At 41.0% G+C, this 20,376-nt stretch overlaps 1 protein-coding gene across 3 annotated transcripts in view; it reads left to right on the top strand.

Moving 5' to 3' along the window:
* The window catches only part of LOC144497169 (uncharacterized), a 90,957-nt gene that overhangs the window by 19,900 nt on the left and 50,681 nt on the right, over positions 1-20,376 (top strand). For all 3 annotated transcript variants that reach the window (XM_078218000.1, XM_078217980.1, XM_078217990.1), the window contains exons 13-28: positions 174-333; positions 612-721; positions 2,201-2,360; positions 3,168-3,274; positions 4,656-4,815; positions 5,094-5,203; positions 6,680-6,839; positions 7,646-7,752; positions 8,803-8,962; positions 9,241-9,350; positions 10,829-10,988; positions 11,789-11,895; positions 12,937-13,096; positions 13,375-13,484; positions 19,080-19,239; positions 20,046-20,152. In XM_078218000.1, coding sequence (XP_078074126.1) covers positions 174-333; positions 612-721; positions 2,201-2,360; positions 3,168-3,274; positions 4,656-4,815; positions 5,094-5,203; positions 6,680-6,839; positions 7,646-7,752; positions 8,803-8,962; positions 9,241-9,350; positions 10,829-10,988; positions 11,789-11,895; positions 12,937-13,096; positions 13,375-13,484; positions 19,080-19,239; positions 20,046-20,152 — 2,148 coding nt within the window. The remainder of the gene's footprint in view (positions 1-173; positions 334-611; positions 722-2,200; positions 2,361-3,167; positions 3,275-4,655; positions 4,816-5,093; positions 5,204-6,679; positions 6,840-7,645; positions 7,753-8,802; positions 8,963-9,240; positions 9,351-10,828; positions 10,989-11,788; positions 11,896-12,936; positions 13,097-13,374; positions 13,485-19,079; positions 19,240-20,045; positions 20,153-20,376) is intronic.

The following is a 20,376-nucleotide window of genomic DNA, read 5'->3' as shown; positions in this document are numbered from 1 at the left end:
GGGCTTGTTGGGCTGTATGATTTAAGTCATCCTCCTATTTCTTGTGTCTTGTGAAAAGATAAATTATATTATGGCACGCATGTGTTGGATTAAACCTTGCTTCCGGTATGATCAGAATTTTTCATATTTCTGGTTGTTTTCTGATTCTCAATTCCTCTTCCCATGTTTTATAGCCTGTTTTAAAAGCATTTATGATGGTTTGGACTTTCCGGGAAATGACTTTCATCAGTCTGTTGTGGAGGATGAACACAGTTGTCAAAGAAAATGTACAGAGGAACCTGACTGTCAATTTTTCACCTTCGTAAAAGGAGAATATCACAATCAAAAACAGCAGTGAGTCAGTTATTCAAGTAACTTAGTTTCGACAAGGAAATAAAGTCTTTCAAATAGATGAGCGCATCCTAAAATCCTTCACCTGTAATCGTTTTAGTCTCAATGTTTATTGTAACTCAGGGGGTGTCTGCGAGGAATAAATACAACTCCTTAGTGAACAGGACCAACTCAGAATTAAATTCACCCAATATCAGCAATGGGGAATAGCTGCAGAATCCGAGGACGGTTAATGATTTTGTAAATAATTCAAAACCACTCGTTTCTGTGATTCTTTCTAGTTACATCTGCTACCGCAAAAAGAGTGAAAGAGGAACTCCACCAAGAATAAATATTCTTCAGAATGTTGTATCTGGATTTTCTTTAAGGGAATGTGGACACAATAACTCTGGTAAATCCAAAATGAGTTTTTTTTCTTTTGAGTGATAAAACCTTGATGTAGAAGCTGACAATCAATACAAATTTCCAGCAGAATACTTTCCTCCATCTTTGTTGCTTCTGGCAACAGTTCTCCAGTAAAGGAGATACTGTGTGACCTGATAGGGGAGCTAATTTGATTTGATTTGATTTGATTTATTATTGTCATATGTATTAGTATACAGTGAAAAGTATTATTTGTGGCGCACTATGCAGACAAAGCACACTGTTCATAGAAAAGGAAAAGAGAGAGTGCAGAATGTAGTGTTACAGTCATAGCTAGGGTGTCGAATAAGATCAACTCAATACGAGGTAGGTCCATTCAAAAGTTTGACAGCAGCAGGGAAGAAACTGTTCTTGAATTAGTTGGTATGTGACCTCAGACTTTTGTAACTTTTTCCCGATGGAAGGAGGTGGAGGAGAGTATGTTCGGGGTAAGTGGAGTCCTTAATTATGCTGGTTATTTTTCCGAGGCAGCGGGAAGTGTAGACAGAGTTAACGGACGGGAGACCGGTTTGCGTGACGGACTGTGTTTCATTCACGACCCTTTGTAGTTTCTTGCTAATTGATTACTAATTGTAGTTAATTGATAAATTCATTCAAGGTAAATAATGTCCATATTTTTCAAAAGAGAAAGACTTTTTCTCTGTGTAATGCGTGTAAATTACTGCTTATAAATAAATTTACACATTTGTTAAATGAAATTCACGAGGACGAAACTACAGCACGCACAATAATTTCTGCCGTTATTTAAGTTAGCGAGTGGAGGTGTTGAATGATTCTGGTGGTCAACATCCAACAACATTGTGAGTGGAGCAGAGGAAGATTCTCCTGGCCCGGAAACTAGAATTGTGAATTTTTGGAATTCTCTTCCTCATCGAGTTGTGGACGCTCCATCATTGATTATATTCATGTCGGAAATTGATAGATATTTGATCTGTCACAGGATCAATAATATGGGGAGGGACAGAGAAGTTGAAATGAGATATAAGATCCATTATTTAACTGCTTTGCAAGTTCATTTTGATTTCTTTTCTGGTTTCACATTTCGTAATTGTAGTTGAATGCAATTCTTTTCTCCTGGGAGAAGGTGGGGAGATGTGTTGTGTGTCTGTGTGTGAGCGGAGCTGAAATGGTTTTGATGTGCCCATTGGCAGAAGGGATGGTAACCACAGGGCATAGATTTCTGCTGATTGGTAAAAAGAACCTGAGGAATCATGAGTAAAGCTAATGATGCAGTGAAATGTTGCAACCTGAATCGCAAAGCCTAACAATTTGGAGGAAGTGGATTCAAGAATGAATTTCACAACAGAATGGATGGATACTTGGAAAGGAAAGGTTTGCGGTGCTACGGGGTATGAACATAGAAGTGGGATGAATTGGAGCCACCCTAACCTCCTTTAATAAACATTTCTGACAAATAGATTATTGATACAAAAGTGTTTTATTGCAGGATGTGTATGTGGTCTGGTATCAAACATCGATTTTCCTGGAAATGACATTGAATCGGTCCTTGCTCCAGACGCCAATTACTGTCAAAAAGTGTGTACCGAGAAGAGCCAATGTCAATTTTTCACTTTTTTAACAAGAGATTGGAACAGTGACAACCGAAGGTAAATCTGTAACTGCTTCATTCAGATGTTTAACTGGAATATGGAGTGATTATATCAGGTTTAGTCCAAGGCAAGTCCCATCCTTAAAGAGACATTCTGATTGGAATTGGAGCAGTTCTTCACAATGGTCCAGTAAACAAACATTCTTCTATTCCCTCAATCATTGATTGTTGTTGTTGTCCTGATGCTATTAAAATCTAAATCATGCCAGTACAATTTGTTGCCATTAAACCATGAAACAGATATTCTGAATGAGGTAATCAGCAGAGGAATGTTTGTGGTCTGTGAATTAAATTTGAGCATTTGGTTAAAAAGTACATGTATTGTAAACAAGGTATCATTGGACAAAACCAAAGTGTAAAAATCAATGTTTGGATTCAGTCCCTTGAAGATCTAAATGCCAGTATTCATAAACTTTGATGAGATTATGATAACCCAGGTCAGGGCAACAACATCCTTCCCTGTGATACTCTATTTCTGGATTGAAAATGAATGAAGAATAATTTCCACCTCATCACTGCAAGGTTATGACTCCAACCAACAGAAACACATTTTGACCGGGATTAGACATTCTGTAGATAACTGGTGATCAAATCCCAATCTCTACCCTGCGATTTGACCAAGTGGTTTCCAAACCAATGGATTGAATTAGATGGATTTGGATGAGGAATAACCTTTTGACCTCATCCCTCCACAAAACCAATCTCAATGTTTTCCCAAAGCAGCAGCACAGATTTAACTATCCTGCACTGACTTTACATTCCAAAACTTCACGTTAACTATCTTCTACCTTTTGTTTCCTTTCAGATTTTATTGTTATTTGAAGATGACCGCGTCAGGGGAACCGACTGTTAAAAATAATTTACCCAACGTTGTGTCAGGTTATTCCCTGAAAGGGTGCAGGACACAAAGCTGTAAGTGAGAAGAATGTGTTGCCAACCCCGTTAAGTTTTTGTTTTAGGATGTTCATATTATTTCTGTGAAAGTCATTTTATTAACAATCCCTCTCTATATTGCCTTTTATTTATATGTAAAAAGAATTGCATTGTTTATATGGTCAGGGTGAGAGCAATTTTCATTGTGCCAACAATGTTTCTATTGATTTCAATGTTAAAGAAAGTGAAGCACGTTGTCAAACAGGCTGCCGTTTCACATTTCCAAACAAGACCAAGGTTACTCCTTTGGTTCAATTTTCCCTTGTGTGTTGCACCTATCTCTCGGTGCAATATATTCCAGTAATCTGGTGACATTGTCCAGGTTGCAAATTAGGATATGGGGCGACACGGAAGCACAGTGGTTAGCACTGCTGCTTCACAGCTCCAGGGTCTCGGGTTCGATTTCCGGCTCGGGTCACTGTCTGTGTGGAGTTTGCACATTCTCCTCGTGTCTGCGTGGGTTTCCTCCGGGTGCTCCGGTTTCCTCCCACAGTCCAAAGATGTGCGGGTTAGGTTGATTGGCCAGGTTAAAAATTGCCCCTTAGATTCCTGGGAAGCGTAGGTTAGAGGGATTAGCGGGTAAATTAGCGGGTAAAAAAAAAAGGGGTTAGCGGGTAGGGCCTGGGTGGGATTGTGGTCGGTGCAGACTCGATGGGCCGAATGGCCTCCTTCTGCACTGTAGGGTTTCTATGATTCTATGATGTGGTTCATATTATTTCCTTGTCTACATATTGTGCAAAATGGAAACATCAACAGTACAGTGTGCTTTTGCCATGAGGAGGCCTGTGAAACAATATTTCACAGTTCAGTGGAACAAAGAGTGAGAAATGGAGGATGGATTGCGATGAGGAATCGATACTGAGTCATGTGTTTGGTATGGGTGGAATGTCAGTGCAGAGGGGGAAAGAAGTGCTGTTCTGCTGTCTGGGCAATCTTGAACATAGGGCACATTCTCAGGGCAAAGGGGCGAATATTGAGGTCTGAGATGAGGAGAAATTTCTTCAGTCACATGGTTGTGAATCTTTGCAATTCTGTATCCATTGGTTTGTGTAAGCTTCATCATTCATCGCATTTAAAGCTGAGATAGACAGATTTTTGTTTCTCAGTGAATCGAGGGAAATGTGAAGAAGATTGAGAAGTGGAGTTGAAGCCCAAGATTAGCCATGGTTGTATTGGATGGTGGAACGGGCTTGTTGGGCTGTATGATTTAAGTCATCCTCCTATTTCTTGTGTTCTTGTGAAAAGATAAATTATATTATGGCACGCATGTGTTGGATTAAACCTTGCTTCCGGTATGATCGGAATTTTTCATATTTCTGGTTGTTTTCTGGTTCTCAATTCCTCTTCCCATGTTTTTTAGCCTGTTTTAAAAGCATTTATGATGGTTTGGACTTTCCGGGAAATGACTTTCATCAGTCTGTTGTGGAGGATGAACACAGTTGTCAAAGAAAATGTACAGAGGAACCTGACTGTCAATTTTTCACCTTCGTAAAAGGAGAATATCACAATCAAAAACAGCAGTGAGTCAGTTATTCAAGTAACTTAGTTTCGACAAGGAAATAAAGTCTTTCAAATAGATGAGCGCATCCTAAAATCCTTCACCTGTAATCGTTTTAGTCTCAATGTTTATTGTAACTCAGGGGGTGTCTGCGAGGAATAAATACAACTCCTTAGTGAACAGGACCAACTCAGAATTAAATTCACCCAATATCAGCAATGGGGAATAGCTGCAGAATCCGAGGACGATTAATGATTTTGTAAATAATTCAAAACCACTCGTTTCTGTGATTCTTTCTAGTTACATCTGCTACCGCAAAAAGAGTGAAAGAGGAACTCCACCAAGAATAAATATTCTTCAGAATGTTGTATCCGGATTTTCTTTAAGGGAATGTGGACACAATAACTCTGGTAAATCCAAAATGAGTTTTTTTTCTTTTGATTGATAAAACCTTGATGTAGAAGCTGACAATCAATACAAATTTCCAGCAGAATACTTTCCTCCATCTTTGTTGCTTCTGGCAACAGTTCTCCAGTAAAGGAGATACTGTGTGACCTGATAGGGGAGCTAATTTGATTTGATTTGATTTGATTTATTATTGTCATATGTATTAGTAAACAGTGAAAAGTATTGTTTTTGGCGTGCTATGCAGACAAAGCATACCGTTCATAGAAAAGGAAAAGAGAGAGTGCAGAATGTCGTGTTACCGTCATAGCTAGGGTGTCGAATAAGATCAACTCAATACGAGGTAGGTCCATTCAAAAGTTTGACAGCAGCAGGGAAGAAAGTGTTCTTGAGTTAGTTGGTATGTGACCTCAGACTTTTGTAACTTTTTCCCGACGGAAGAAGATGGAGGACAGTATGTTCGGGGTATGTGGAGTCCTTAATTATGCTGGCTATTTTTCCGAGGCAGCGGTAAGTGTTGACAGAGTCAACGGACGGGAGGCCGGTTTGCGAGATGGACTGTGTTTCATTCACGACCCTTTGTAGTTTCTTGCTAATTGATGACTAATTATAGTTAATTGATAAATTCATTCAATGTAATTAATGTCCATATTTTTCAAAAGAGAAAGACTTTTTCTCTGTGTAATGCGTGTAAATTACTACTTATAAATAAATTTACACATTTGTTAAATGAAATTCACGAGTACGAAACTATAGCACACACAATAATTTCTGGCCGTTATTTAAGTTAGCGAGTGGAGGTGTTGAATGATTCTGGCGGTCAACATCCAACAACATTGTGAGTGGAGCAGAGGAAGATTCTCCTGGCCCGGAAACTAGAATTGTGAATTTTTGGAATTCACTTCCTCATCGAGTTGTGGATGCTCCATCATTGATTATATTCACGTCGGAGATTGATAGATATTTGATCTGTCACGGGATCAATAATTTGGGGAGGGACAGAGAAGTTGAAATGAGATATAAGATCCATTATTTAACTGCTTTGGAAGTTCATTTTGATTTCTGGTTTCACATTTCGTAATGGTAGTTGAATGCAATTCTTTTCTCCTGGGAGAAGGTGGGGGGATGTCTTGCGTGTCTGTGTGTGAGCGGGAGCTGAAATGGTTTTGATGTGTCCATTGGCAGAAGGGATGGTAACCACAGGGCATAGATTTCTGCTGATTGGTAAAAAGAACCTGGGGAATCATGAGTAAAACAAATGATGCAGTGAAATGTTGCAACCTGAATCGCAAAGCCTACCAATTTGGAGGAATTGGATTCAAGAATGAATTTCACAACAGAATGGATGGATACTTGGAAAGGAAAGGTTTGCGGTGCTATGGGGTACGAACATAGAAGTGGGACGAATTGGAGCCACCCTAACCTCCTTTAATAAACATTTCTGACAAATAGATTATTGATACAAAAGTGTTTTATTGCAGGATGCGTATGTGATCTGGTATCAAACATCGATTTTCCTGGAAATGACATTGAATCGGTCCTTGCTCCAGACGCCAATTACTGTCAAAAAGTGTGTACCGAGAAGAGCCAATGTCAATTTTTCACCTTTTTAACAAGAGATTGGAACAGTGACAACCGAAGGTAAATCTGTAACTGCTTCATTCAGATGTTTAACTGGAATATGGAGTGATTATATCAGGTTTAGTCCAAGGCAAATCCCATCCTGAAAGAGACATTCTGATTGGAATTGGAGCAGTTCCTCACAATGGTCCAGTAAACAAACATTCTTCTATTCCCTCAATCATTGATTGTTGTTGTTGCCCTGATGCTATTAAAATCTAAATCATGCCAGTACAATTTGTTGCCATTAAACCATTAAACAGATATTCTGAATGAGGTTATCAGCAGAGAAATGTTTGTGTCTGTGAATTAAATTTGAGCATTTGGTTAAAAAGTACATGTATTGTAAACAAGGTATCATTGAACAAAACCAAAGTGTAAAAATCAATGTTTGGATTCAGTCCCTTGAAGATCTAAATGCCAGTATTCATAAACTTTGGTGAGATTATGATAACCCAGGTCAGGGCAACAACATCCTTCCCTGTGATATTCTATTTCTGGATTGAAAATGAATGAAGAATCATTTCCACCTCATCACTGCAAGGTTATGACTCCAACCAACAGAAACACATTTTGACCGGGATTAGACATCCTGTAGATAACTGGTGATCAAATCCCAACCTCTACCCTGCGATTTGACCAAGTGGTTTCCAAACCAATGGATTGAATTAGATGGATTTGGATGAGGAATAACCTTTTGACCTCATCCCTCCACAAAACCAATCTCAATGTTTTCCCAAAGCAGCAGCACAGATTTAACTATCCTGCACTAACTTTACATTCCAAAACTTCACATTAACTATCTTCTACCTTTTGTTTTCTTTCAGATTTTATTGTTATTTGAAGATGACCGCGTCAGGGGAACCGACTGTTAAAAATGATTTACCCAACGTTGTGTCAGGATATTCCCTGAAAGGGTGCAGGACACAAAGCTGTAAGTGAGAAGGATGAGATGCCAACCCCGTTAAATTTTTGTTTTAGGATGTTCATATTATTTCTGTGAAAGTCATTTTATTAACAATCTCTCTCTATATTGCCTTTTATTTATATGTAAAAAGAATTGCATTGTTTATACGGTCAGGGTGAGAGCAATTTTCATTGTGCCAACAATGTTTCTATTGATTTCAATGTTCAAGAAAGTGAAGCATGTTGTCAAACAGGCTGCCGTTTCACATTTCCAAACAAGACCAATGTTACTCCTTTGGTTCCCTTTTCCCTTGTGCGTTGCACCTGTCTCTCGGTGCAATGTGGGTGTGACAAAAGCAGAAAAATGCACCCGGATATATTCCAGTAATCTGGTGTCATTGTTCAGGTTGCAAATGAGGATATGTGGTTCATATTATTTCCTTGTCTACATATTGTGCAAATAGGTAACATCAACAGTACAGTGTGCTTTTGCCATGAGGAGGCCTGTGAAACAATATTTTGTTCAGTGGAACAAAGAGTGAGAAATGGAGGATGGATTGTGATGAAGAATCGATACTGAGTCATGTGTTTGGTATGGGTGGAATGTCAGTGCAGAGGGGGAAAGAAGTGCTGTTCTGCTGTCTGGGCAATCTTGAACATAGGGCACATTCTCAGGGCAAAGGGGCGAATATTGAGGTCTGAGATGAGGAGAAATTTCTTCAGTCACATGGTTGTGAATCTTTGCAATTCTGTATCCATTGGTTTGTGTAAGCTTCATCATTCATCGCATTTAAAGCTGAGATAGACAGATTTTTCTTTCTCAGTGAATCGAGGGAAATGGGAAGAAGATTGAGAAGTGGAGTTGAAGCCCAAGATTAGCCAGGGTTGTATTGGATGGTGGAACGGGCTTGTTGGGCTGTATGATTTAAGTCATTCTCCTATTTCTTGTGTTCTTGTGAAAAGATAAATTATATTATGGCACGCATGTGTTGGATTAAACCTTGCTTCCGGTATGATCAGAATTTTTCATATTTCTGGTTGTTTTCTGGTTCTCAATTCCTCTTCCCATGTTTTTTAGCCTGTTTTAAAAGCATTTATGATGGTTTGGACTTTCCGGGAAATGACTTTCATCAGTCTGTTGTGGAGGATGAACACAGTTGTCAAAGAAAATGTACAGAGGAACCTGACTGTCAATTTTTCACCTTCGTAAAAGGAGAATATCACAATCAAAAACAGCAGTGAGTCAGTTATTCAAGTAACTTAGTTTCGACAAGGAAATAAAGTCTTTCAAATAGATGAGCGCATCCTAAAATCCTTCACCTGTAATCGTTTTAGTCTCAATGTTTATTGTAACTCAGGGGGTGTCTGCGAGGAATAAATACAACTCCTTAGTGAACAGGACCAACTCAGAATTAAATTCACCCAATATCAGCAATGGGGAATAGCTGCAGAATCAGAGGACGGTTAATGATTTTGTAAATAATTCAAAACCACTCGTTTCTGTGATTCTTTCTAGTTACATCTGCTACCGCAAAAAGAGTGAAAGAGGAACTCCACCAAGAATAAATATTCTTCAGAATGTTGTATCTGGATTTTCTTTAAGGGAATGTGGACACAATAACTCTGGTAAATCCAAAATGAGTTTTTTTTCTTTTGATTGATAAAACCTTGATGTAGAAGCTGACAATCAATACAAATTTCCAGCAGAATACTTTCCTCCATCTTTGTTGCTTCTGGCAACAGTTCTCCAGTAAAGGAGATACTGTGTGACCTGATAGGGGAGCTAATTTGATTTGATTTGATTTGATTTATTATTGTCATATGTATTAGTAAACAGTGAAAAGTATTGTTTGTGGCGTGCTATGCAGACAAAGCATACCGTTCATAGAAAAGGAAAAGAGAGAGTGCAGAATGTAGTGTTACAGTCATAGCTAGGGTGTCGAATAAGATCAACTCAATACGAGGTAGGTCCATTCAAAAGTTTGACAGCAGCAGGGAAGAAAGTGTTCTTGAGTTAGTTGGTATGTGACCTCAGACTTTTGTAACGTTTTCCCGACGGAAGATGGAGGAGAGTATGTTCGGGGTAAGTGGAGTCCTTAATTATGCTGGCTATTTTTCCGAGGCAGCGGGAAGTGTAGACAGAGTCAACGGACGGGAGGCCGGTTTGCGTGACGGACTGTGTTTCATTCACGACCCTTTGTAGTTTCTTGCTAATTGATTGCTAATTATAGTTAATTGATAAATTCATTCAAGGTAATTAATGTCCATATTTTTCAAAAGAGAAAGACTTTTTCTCTGTGTAATGCGTGTAAATTACTGCTTATAAATAAATTTACACATTTGTTAAATGAAATTCACGAGGACGAAACTACAGCACACACAATAATTTCTGGCCGTTATTTATGTTAGCGAGTGGAGGTGTTGAATGATTCTGGTGGTCAACATCCAACAACATTGTGAGTGGAGCAGAGGAAGATTCTCCTGGCCCGGAAACTAGAATTGTGAATTTTTGGAATTCTCTTCCTCATCGAGTTGTGGACGCTCCATCATTGATTATATTCATGTCGGAGATTGAACGATATTAGGTCTGTCACAGGATCAGTAATATGGGGAGGGGCAGAGAAGTTGAAATGAGATATAAGATCCATTATTTAACTGCTTTGCAAGTTCATTTTGATTTCTTTTCTGGTTTCACATTTTGTAATTGTAGTTGAATGCAATTCTTTTCTCCTGGGAGAAGGTGGGGAGATGTGTTGCGTGTCTGTGTGTGAGCGGGAGCTGAAATGGTTTTGATGTGTCCATTGGCAGAAGGGATGGTAACCACAGGGCATAGATTTCTGCTGATTGGTAAAAAGAACCTGAGGAATCATGAGTAAAACAAATGATGCAGTGAAATGTTGCAACCTGAATCGCAAAGCCTAACAATTTGGAGGAAGTGGATTCAAGAATGAATTTCACAACAGAATGGATGGATACTTGGAAAGGAAAGGTTTGCGGTGCTATGGGGTATGAACATAGAAGTGGGATGAATTGGAGCCACCCTAACCTCCTTTAATAAACATTTCTGACAAATAGATTATTGATACAAAAGTGTTTTATTGCAGGATGTGTATGTGGTCTGGTATCAAACATCGATTTTCCTGGAAATGACATTGAATCAGTCCTTGCTCCAGACGCCAATTACTGTCAAAAAGTGTGTACCGAGAAGAGCCAATGTCAATTTTTCACTTTTTTAACAAGAGATTGGAACACTGACAACCGAAGGTAAATCTGTAACTGCTTCATTCAGATGTTTAATTGGAATATGGAGTGATTATATCAGGTTTAGTCCAAGGCAAATCCCATCCTGAAAGAGACATTCTGATTGGAATTGGAGCAGTTCCTCACAATGGTCCAGTAAACAAACATTCTTCTATTCCCTCAATCATTGATTGTTGTCCTGATGCTATTAAAATCTAAATCATGCCAGTACAATTTGTTGCCATTAAACCATTAAACAGATATTCTGAATGAGGTTATCAGCAGAGGAATGTTTGTGGTCTGTGAATTAAATTTGAGCATTTGGTTAAAAAGTACATGTATTGTAAACAAGGTATCATTGAACAAAACCAAAGTGTAAAAATCAATGTTTGGATTCAGTCCCTTGAAGATCTAAATGCAGTACTCATAAACTTTGGTGAGATTATGATAACCCAGGTCAGGGCAACAACCTCCTTCCCTGTGATACTCTATTTCTGGATTGAAAATGAATGAAGAATAATTTCCACCTCATCACTGCAAGGTTATGACTCCAACCAACAGAAACACATTTTGACCGGGATTAGACATTCTGTAGATAACTGGTGATCAAATCCCAATCTCTACCCTGCGATTTGACCAAGTGGTTTCCAAACCAATGGATTGAATTAGATGGATTTGGATGAGGAATAACCTTTTGACCTCATCCCTCCACAAAACCAATCTCAATGTTTTCCCAAAGCAGCAGCACAGATTTAACTATCCTGCACTAACTTTACATTCCAAAACTTCACATTAACTATCTTCTACCTTTTGTTTTCTTTCAGATTTTATTGTTATTTGAAGATGACCGCGTCAGGGGAACCGACTGTTAAAAATGATTTACCCAACGTTGTGTCAGGATATTCCCTGAAAGGGTGCAGGACACAAAGCTGTAAGTGAGAAGGCTGAGATGCCAACCCCGTTAAGTTTTTGTTTTAGGATGTTCATATTATTTCTGTGAAAGTCATTTTATTAACAATCTCTCTCTATATTGCCTTTTATTTATATGTAAAAAGAATTGCATTGTTTATATGGTCAGGGTGAAAGCAATTTTCATTGTGCCAACAATGTTTCTATTGATTTCAATGTTAAAGAAAGTGAAGCATGTTGTCAAACAGGCTGCCGTTTCACATTTCCAAACAAGACCAATGTTACTCCTTTGGTTCCCTTTTCCCTTGTGCCTTGCACCTGTCTCTCGGTGCAATGACAAAAGCAGAAAAATGCACCCGGATATATTCCAGTAATCTGGTGTCATTGTTCAGGTTGCAAATGAGGATATGTGGTTCATATTATTTCCTTGTCTACATATTGTGCAAATAGGAAACATCAACAGTACAGTGTGCTTTTGCCATGAGGAGGCCTGTGAAACAATATTTTGTTCAGTGGAACAAAGAGTGAGAAATGGAGGATGGATTGTGATGAAGAATCGATACTGAGTCATGTGTTTGGTATGGGTGGAATGTCAGTGCAGAGGGGGAAAGAAGTGCTGTTCTGCTGTCTGGGCAATCTTGAACATAGGGCACATTCTCAGGGCAAAGGGGCGAATATTTAGGTCTGAGATGAGGAGAAATTTCTTCAGTCACATGGTTGTGAATCTTTGCAATTCTGTATCCATTGGTTTGTGTAAGCTTCATCATTCATCGCATTTAAAGCTGAGATAGACAGATTTTTCTTTCTCAGTGAATCGAGGGAAATGGGAAGAAGATTGAGAAGTGGAGTTGAAGCCCAAGATTAGCCATGGTTGTATTGGATGGTGGAATGGGCTTGTTGGGCTGTATGATTTAAGTCATTCTCCTATTTCTTGTGTCTTGTGAAAAGATAAATTATATTATGGCACGCATGTGTTGGATTAAACCTTGCTTCCGGTATGATCAGAATTTTTCATATTTCTGGTTGTTTTCTGGTTCTCAATTCCTCTTCCCATGTTTTTTAGCCTGTTTTAAAAGCATTTATGATGGTTTGGACTTTCCGGGAAATGACTTTCATCAGTCTGTTGTGGAGGATGAACACAGTTGTCAAAGAAAATGTACAGAGGAACCTGACTGTCAATTTTTCACCTTCGTAAAAGGAGAATATCACAATCAAAAACAGCAGTGAGTCAGTTATTCAAGTAACTTAGTTTCGACAAGGAAATAAAGTCTTTCAAATAGATGAGCGCATCCTAAAATCCTTCACCTGTAATCGTTTTAGTCTCAATGTTTATTGTAACTCAGGGGGTGTCTGCGAGGAATAAATACAACTCCTTAGTGAACAGGACCAACTCAGAATTAAATTCACCCAATATCAGCAATGGGGAATAGCTGCAGAATCCGAGGACGGTTAATGATTTTGTAAATAATTCAAAACCACTCGTTTCTGTGATTCTTTCTAGTTACATCTGCTACCGCAAAAAGAGTGAAAGAGGAACTCCACCAAGAATAAATATTCTTCAGAATGTTGTATCTGGATTTTCTTTAAGGGAATGTGGACACAATAACTCTGGTAAATCCAAAATGAGTTTTTTTTCTTTTGATTGATAAAACCTTGATGTAGAAGCTGACAATCAATACAAATTTCCAGCAGAATACTTTCCTCCATCTTTGTTGCTTCTGGCAACAGTTCTCCAGTAAAGGAGATACTGTGTGACCTGATAGGGGAGCTAATTTGATTTGATTTGATTTCATTTATTATTGTCATATGAATTGGAACAGAGAGAAATAATAAATTGGAACAGAGAGGAATCCCGATACTCTACACTTGCAGAGTATCCCACCCTCCCTCCTCCTCTAACCTAAAAAAAAAGACCCATTGAGAGCAGGGCTTTGGAGAAAACAGGAGGAGGAAAGGTAAGTTTAAAATTTTCATTCACTTTTTTTTTCCCTGTGTGTTTAAAGGGGCAATTATGAGTGTGAGGCCAGTATGTTGTTCCCAATGTAGGATGTGGGAGGTCCTGGAGGCTCCTAGCCTCCCGGACGACCATATCTGTGCTGGGTGTGTTGAGCTGCAGTTCCTAAGGGACCATGTTAGGGAACTGGAATTGCAGCTCGAGGACCTTCGCCGGGTTAGGGATAGTGAGGAGGTCATTGACAGGAGCTATCGGCAGGTGGTCACACCGGGACCACGGGAGGAGGGTAACTGGGTAACAGTGAGGAAGGAGAAAGCTCGGTTGATGGTGAGCACCCCGGTGGATGTGCCCCTTAATAATAAGTACTCCTGTCTGAGTACTACTGGGGAGGACAGCCCACCTGGGGGAAGCAGCGGTGGCAGTGTCTCTGGAGCTGAGCCTGGCCCAGTAGTGCAAAAGGGTAAGGAAAGGAGGGTAGTGCTAATTGGGGACTCTACGGTGAGGGGGTCAGATAGGCGTTTTTGCGGACACAGACGGGACTCTCGGATGGTGGTTTGCCTCCCTGGTGCAGGGGTCCGGGATGTCTCTGGTCGAGTCCCAGAAATCCTGAAGGGGGAGGGAGAGGAGCCGAAGGTCGTGATGCATATAGGTACGGCTGACATAGGTAGGAAGAGGGAAGGGGTCGTGAAAAGAGAATATAGGGAGTTAGGTAGACAGCTGAGAAAGAGGAATGCAAAGGTTGTAATCTCGGGATTGCTGCCTGTGCCGCGGGAGAGTGAGAACAGGAATCGGTGGAGAATGAATGCGTGGCTGAGGGACTGGAGCAAGGGACAAGGATTTGGGTCCTTGGATCATTGGGACCTCTTTAGGGGCAGGTGTGACCTGTTTAAAAAAGACGGGTGGCACTTGAATCCCAGGGGGACCAATATCCTGGCGGGAAGGTTGGCTAAGGCTACTGGAGAGACTTTAAACTAGAAAGGTTGGGGGGAGGGAATTGAAATGAGGGGACTGAGAGCGAGGAGGTTAGCTCGCAAATAGATAAGGAATGTAGACAGGGTAAGAGGGAGGTTAGACGAGTGATGGAGAAGGGAAGTGCTCAGGCTGAAGGTCTGAGATGTGTCTATTTTAATGCCAGGAGTGTAGTGAATAAAGTGGATGAGCTTAGAGCGTGGATTGCTGCTTCGAATTGTGATGTGGTGGCCATTACGGAGACTTGGATGTCTCAGGGACAGGACTGGGTGCTTCAGGTGCCGGGTTTTAGATGTTTCAGGAAGGACAGGGAGGGAGGCAAAAGAGGGGGGGGAGTGGCACTGTTGATCAGGGATAGTGTCACGGCTGTAGAGAAGGTGGACGCCGTGGAGGGATTGACTACGGAGTCTCTGTGGGTGGAGGTTAGGAACAGGAAGGGGTCGGTAACTTTGCTGGGTGTTTTCTATAGGCCGCCCAATAGTAACAGAGATGTTGAGGAGCAGATGGGGAAACAGATCCTGGAGAGATGTAGGAATAACAGAGTTGTCGTGATGGGAGATTTTAATTTCCCAAACATAGATTGGAATATCCCTAGGGCTAGGGGTTTGGATGGAGAGGAGTTTGTTAGGTGTGTCCAGGAGAGTTTCCTGACACAGTACGTGGATAAGCCTACTAGAGGAGAGGCTGTACTTGATCTGGTGCTGGCTAATGAACCTGGACAGGTGGAGGATCTCTCGGTGGGTGAGCATCTTGGGGATAGCGATCATAATTCTATCTCCTTCACGATAGCATTGGAAAGAGATAGGATCAGGCAGGCTAGGAAAGTGTTTCTCTGGAGTAAAGGGAAATACAGTGTCATCAGGGAGGAAATTAGACGGGTAAATTGGAAGGAGGCATTCTTGGGGAAAAGTACCGAAGGTAAGTGGAGGATTTTCAAGGAATGTTTGTCTGGAGCTCTGCATGACAACGTTCCGATGAGACAGGGGGGTGTTGGTAGGGTACGGGAACCGTGGTGCACGAAGGTTGTGATGATCCTGGTGAATAAGAAAAGAGAGGCGTACAGAAGGTTCAGAGAGCTAGGAGGTGTTAAGGATTTAGAGGAGTATACGGGATGTAGGAAGGAGCTTAAGAAGGAAATTAGGAGAGCAAGAAGGGGTCATGAGAAGACCTTGGCGGGTAAGATTAAGGAGAATCCCAAGGCTTTCTACAAGTATGTCAAGAGTAAAAGGATGAGATGTGAAGGCATAGGACCCTTAAAAGGTGAAGGGGGAAAAGTTTGTGCGGAACCGTTAGAAATGGCGGAGGTGCTTAATGAATACTTTACCTCGGTATTCACGGTGGAAAGGGATCTGGGTGGTTGTACTGCTGGTTTGCGGTGGACAGAAAGGATCGAGCATGTGGACATAAAGAAAGAGGATGTGTTGGAACTATTGAATGGCATCAAGGTTGGTAAGTCGCCGGGACCGGATGGGATGTACCCCAGGTTACTGTGGGAGGCGAGGGAGGAGATTGCGGAGCCTTTGGCGATGATCTTTGCATCGTCGATGGAGACGGGAGAGGTTCCGGAGGATTGGAGGATTGCAGATGTGGTCCCTATATTCAAGAAAGGGAACAGGGACAGCCCGGGAAATTACCGACCGGTGAGTCTAACCTCAGTGGTTGGTAAGTTGATGGAGAGGATCCTGAGAGACAGGATTTATGATCATCTAGAGAAGTTTAGTATGATCAAAAGTAGTCAGCACGGCTTTGTCAAGGGCAGGTCGTGCCTTACGAGCCTGGTTGAGTTCTTTGAAAATGTGACCAAACACATTGACGAAGGAAGAGCGGTGGATGTGGTCTATATGGACTTCAGCAAGGCGTTCGATAAGGTCCCCCATGCAAGACTTCTTGAGAAAGTGAGAGGGCATGGGATCCAAGGGGCTGTTGCCTTGTGGATCCAGAACTGGCTTGCCTGCAGAAGGCAGAGAGTGGCTGTGGAGGGGTCTTTCTCTGCATGGAGGTCAGTGACCAGTGGAGTGCCCCAGGGATCTGTTCTGGGACCCTTGCTGTTTGTCATTTTCATAAATGACCTGGATGAGGAAGTGGAGGGATGGGTTGGTAAGTTTGCTGACGACACCAAGGTAGGTGGTGTTGTGGATAGTTTGGAGGGATGTCAGAAGTTGCAGCGAGACATAGATAGAATGCAAGACTGGGCGGAGAAGTGGCAGATGGACTTCAACCCGGATAAGTGTGTAGTGATCCATTTTGGCAGATCCAATGGGATGAAGCAGCAGTATAATATGAAGGGTACCATTCTTAGCAGTGTAGAGGATCAGAAGGACCTTGGGGTCCGGGTCCATAGGACTCTTAAATCGGCCTCGCAGGTGGAGGATGCGGTCAAGAAGGCGTACGGCGTACTAGCCTTCATTAATCGAGGGATTGAGTTTAGGAGTCGGGAGATAATGCTGCAGCTTTATAGGACCCTGGTTAGACCCCACTTGGAGTACTGCGCGCAGTTCTGGTCACCTCATTACAGGAAAGATGTTGAAGCCATTGAAAGGGTGCAGAGGAGATTTACAAGGATGTTGCCTGGATTGGGGGGCATGCCTTATGAGGATAGGTTGAGGGAGCTTGGTCTCTTCTCCCTGGAGAGACGAAGGATGAGAGGTGACCTGATAGAGGTTTACAAGATGTTGAGAGGTCTGGATAGGGTAGACTCTCAGAGGCTATTTCCAAGGGCTGAAATGGTTGCTATGAGAGGACACAGGTTTAAGGTGCTGGGGGGTAGGTACAGAGGAGATGTCAGGGGTATGTTTTTCACTCAGAGGGTGGTGGGTGAGTGGAATCGGCTGACGTCGGTGGTGGTGGAGGCAAACTCGTTGGGGTCTTTTAAGAGACTTCTGGATGAGTACATGGGATTTAATGGGATTGAGGGCTATAGATAGGCCTAGAGGTAGGGATATGAGCAGCGCAACTTGTGGGCCGAAGGGCCTGTTTGTGCTGTGGCTTTCTATGTTCTATATGTATTAGTAAACAGTGAAAAGTATTGTTTGTGGCGTGCTATGCAGACAAAGCATACCGTTCATAGAAAAGGAAAAGAGAGAGTGCAGAATGTAGTGTTACAGTCATAGCTAGGGTGTCGAATAAGATCAACTCAATACGAGGTAGGTCCATTCAAAAGTTTGACAGCAGCAGGGAAGAAACTGTTCTTGAGTTAGTTGGTATGTGACCTCAGACTTTTGTAACGTTTTCCCGATGGAAGATGGAGGAGAGTATGTTCGGGGTAAGTGGAGTCCTTAATTATGCTGGCTATTTTTCCGAGGCAGCGGGAAGTGTAGACAGAGTCAACGGACGGGAGGCCGGTTTGCGTGACGGACTGTGTTTCATTCACGACCCTTTGTAGTTTCTTGCTAATTGATTTCTAATTATAGTTAATTGATAAATTCATTCAATGTAATTAATGTCCATATTTTTCAAAAGAGAAAGACTTTTTCTCTGTGTAATGCGTGTAAATTACTGCTTATAAATAAATTTACACATTTGTTAAATGAAATTCACGAGGACGAAACTACAGCACACACAATAATTTCTGGCCGTTATTTATGTTAGCGAGTGGAGGTGTTGAATGATTCTGGTGGTCAACATCCAACAACATTGTGAGTGGAGCAGAGGAAGATTCTCCTGGCCCGGAAACTAGAATTGTGAATTTTTGGAATTCTCTTCCTCATCGAGTTGTGGACGCTCCATCATTGATTATATTCATGTTGGAGATTGATAGATATTAGGTCTGTCACAGGATCAGTAATATGGGGAGGGACAGAGAAGTTGAAATGAGATATCAGATCCATTATTTAACTGCTTTGCAAGTTCATTTTGATTTCTTTTCTGGTTTCACATTTCGTAATTGTAGTTGAATGCAATTCTTTTCTCCTGGGAGAAGGTGGGGAGATGTGTTGCGTGTCTGTGTGTGAGCGGGAGCTGAAATGGTTTTGATGTGTCCCTTGGCAGAAGGGATGGTAACCACAGGGCATAGATTTCTGCTGATTGGTAAAAAGAACCTGAGGAATCATGAGTAAAACAAATGATGCAGTGAAATGTTGCAACCTGAATCGCAAAGCCTAACAATTTGGAGGAAGTGGATTCAAGAATGAATTTCACAACAGAATGGGTGGATACTTGGAAAGGAAAGGTTTGCGGTGCTATGGGGTATGAACATAGAAGTGGGACGAATTGGAGCCACCCTAACCTCCTTTAATAAACATTTCTGACAAATAGATTATTGATACAAAAGTGTTTTATTGCAGGATGTGTATGTGGTCTGGTATCAAACATCGATTTTCCTGGAAATGACATTGAATCGGTCCTTGCTCCAGACGCCAATTACTGTCAAAAAGTGTGTACCGAGAAGAGCCAATGTCAATTTTTCACCTTTTTAACAAGAGATTGGAACAGTGACAACCGAAGGTAAATCTGTAACTGCTTCATTCAGATGTTTAACTGGAATATGGAGTGATTATATCAGGTTCAGTCCAAGGCAAATCCCATCCTTAAAGAGACATTCTGATTGGAATTGGAGCAGTTCCTCACAATGGTCCAGTAAACAAACATTCTTCTTTTCCCTCAATCATTGATTGTTGTTGTTGTCCTGATGCTATTAAAATCTAAATCATGCCAGTACAATTTGTTGCCATTAAACCATTAAACAGATATTCTGAATGAGGTTATCAGCAGAGGAATGTTTGTGTCTGTGAATTAAATTTGAGCATTTGGTTAAAAAGTACATGTATTGTAAACAAGGTATCATTGGACAAAACCAAAGTGTAAAAATCAATGTTTGGATTCAGTCCCTTGAAGATCTAACTGCCAGTATTCATAAACTTTGGTGAGATTATGATAACCCAGGTCAGGGCAACAACATCCTTCCCTGTGATACTCTAGTTCTGGATTGAAAATGAATGAAGAATCATTTCCACCTCATCACTGCAAGGTTATGACTCCAACCAACAGAAACACATTTTGACCGGGATTAGACATCCTGTAGATAACTGGTGATCAAATCCCAACCTCTACCCTGCGATTTGACCACGTGGTTTCCAAACCAATGGATTGAATTAGATGGATTTGAATGAGGAATAACCTTTTGACCTCATCCCTCCACAAAACCAATCTCAATGTTTTCCCAAAGCAGCAGCACAGATTTAACTATCCTGCACTAACTTTACATTCCAAAACTTCACATTAACTATCTTCTACCTTTTGTTTTCTTTCAGATTTTATTGTTATTTGAAGATGACCGCGTCAGGGGAACCGACTGTTAAAAATGATTTACCCAACGTTGTGTCAGGATATTCCCTGAAAGGGTGCAGGACACAACGCTGTAAGTAAATATTGATACACAAACTAAGGTGGGTTATTTGATTTGCTGCCCATTTTACTTCTATGCAAATGATTGGTTATTATGCCAAACGACTCAATGATATACATTGCGTTTGATTATACGTCAAGTTCAATTTTGTAATGATATTCTGTCGTGTAACTTTAGCCCACATGTTTGGCCTCTTTCTGTCTGTCGTGTTACCTTCTGGAATTTCTGAACATACA

This window comes from Mustelus asterias, chromosome 1, assembly GCF_964213995.1.
Source record: "Mustelus asterias chromosome 1, sMusAst1.hap1.1, whole genome shotgun sequence".
Lineage (NCBI taxonomy): Eukaryota > Metazoa > Chordata > Chondrichthyes > Carcharhiniformes > Triakidae > Mustelus > Mustelus asterias.
This window is presented reverse-complemented; position numbering and strand designations above follow the sequence as displayed.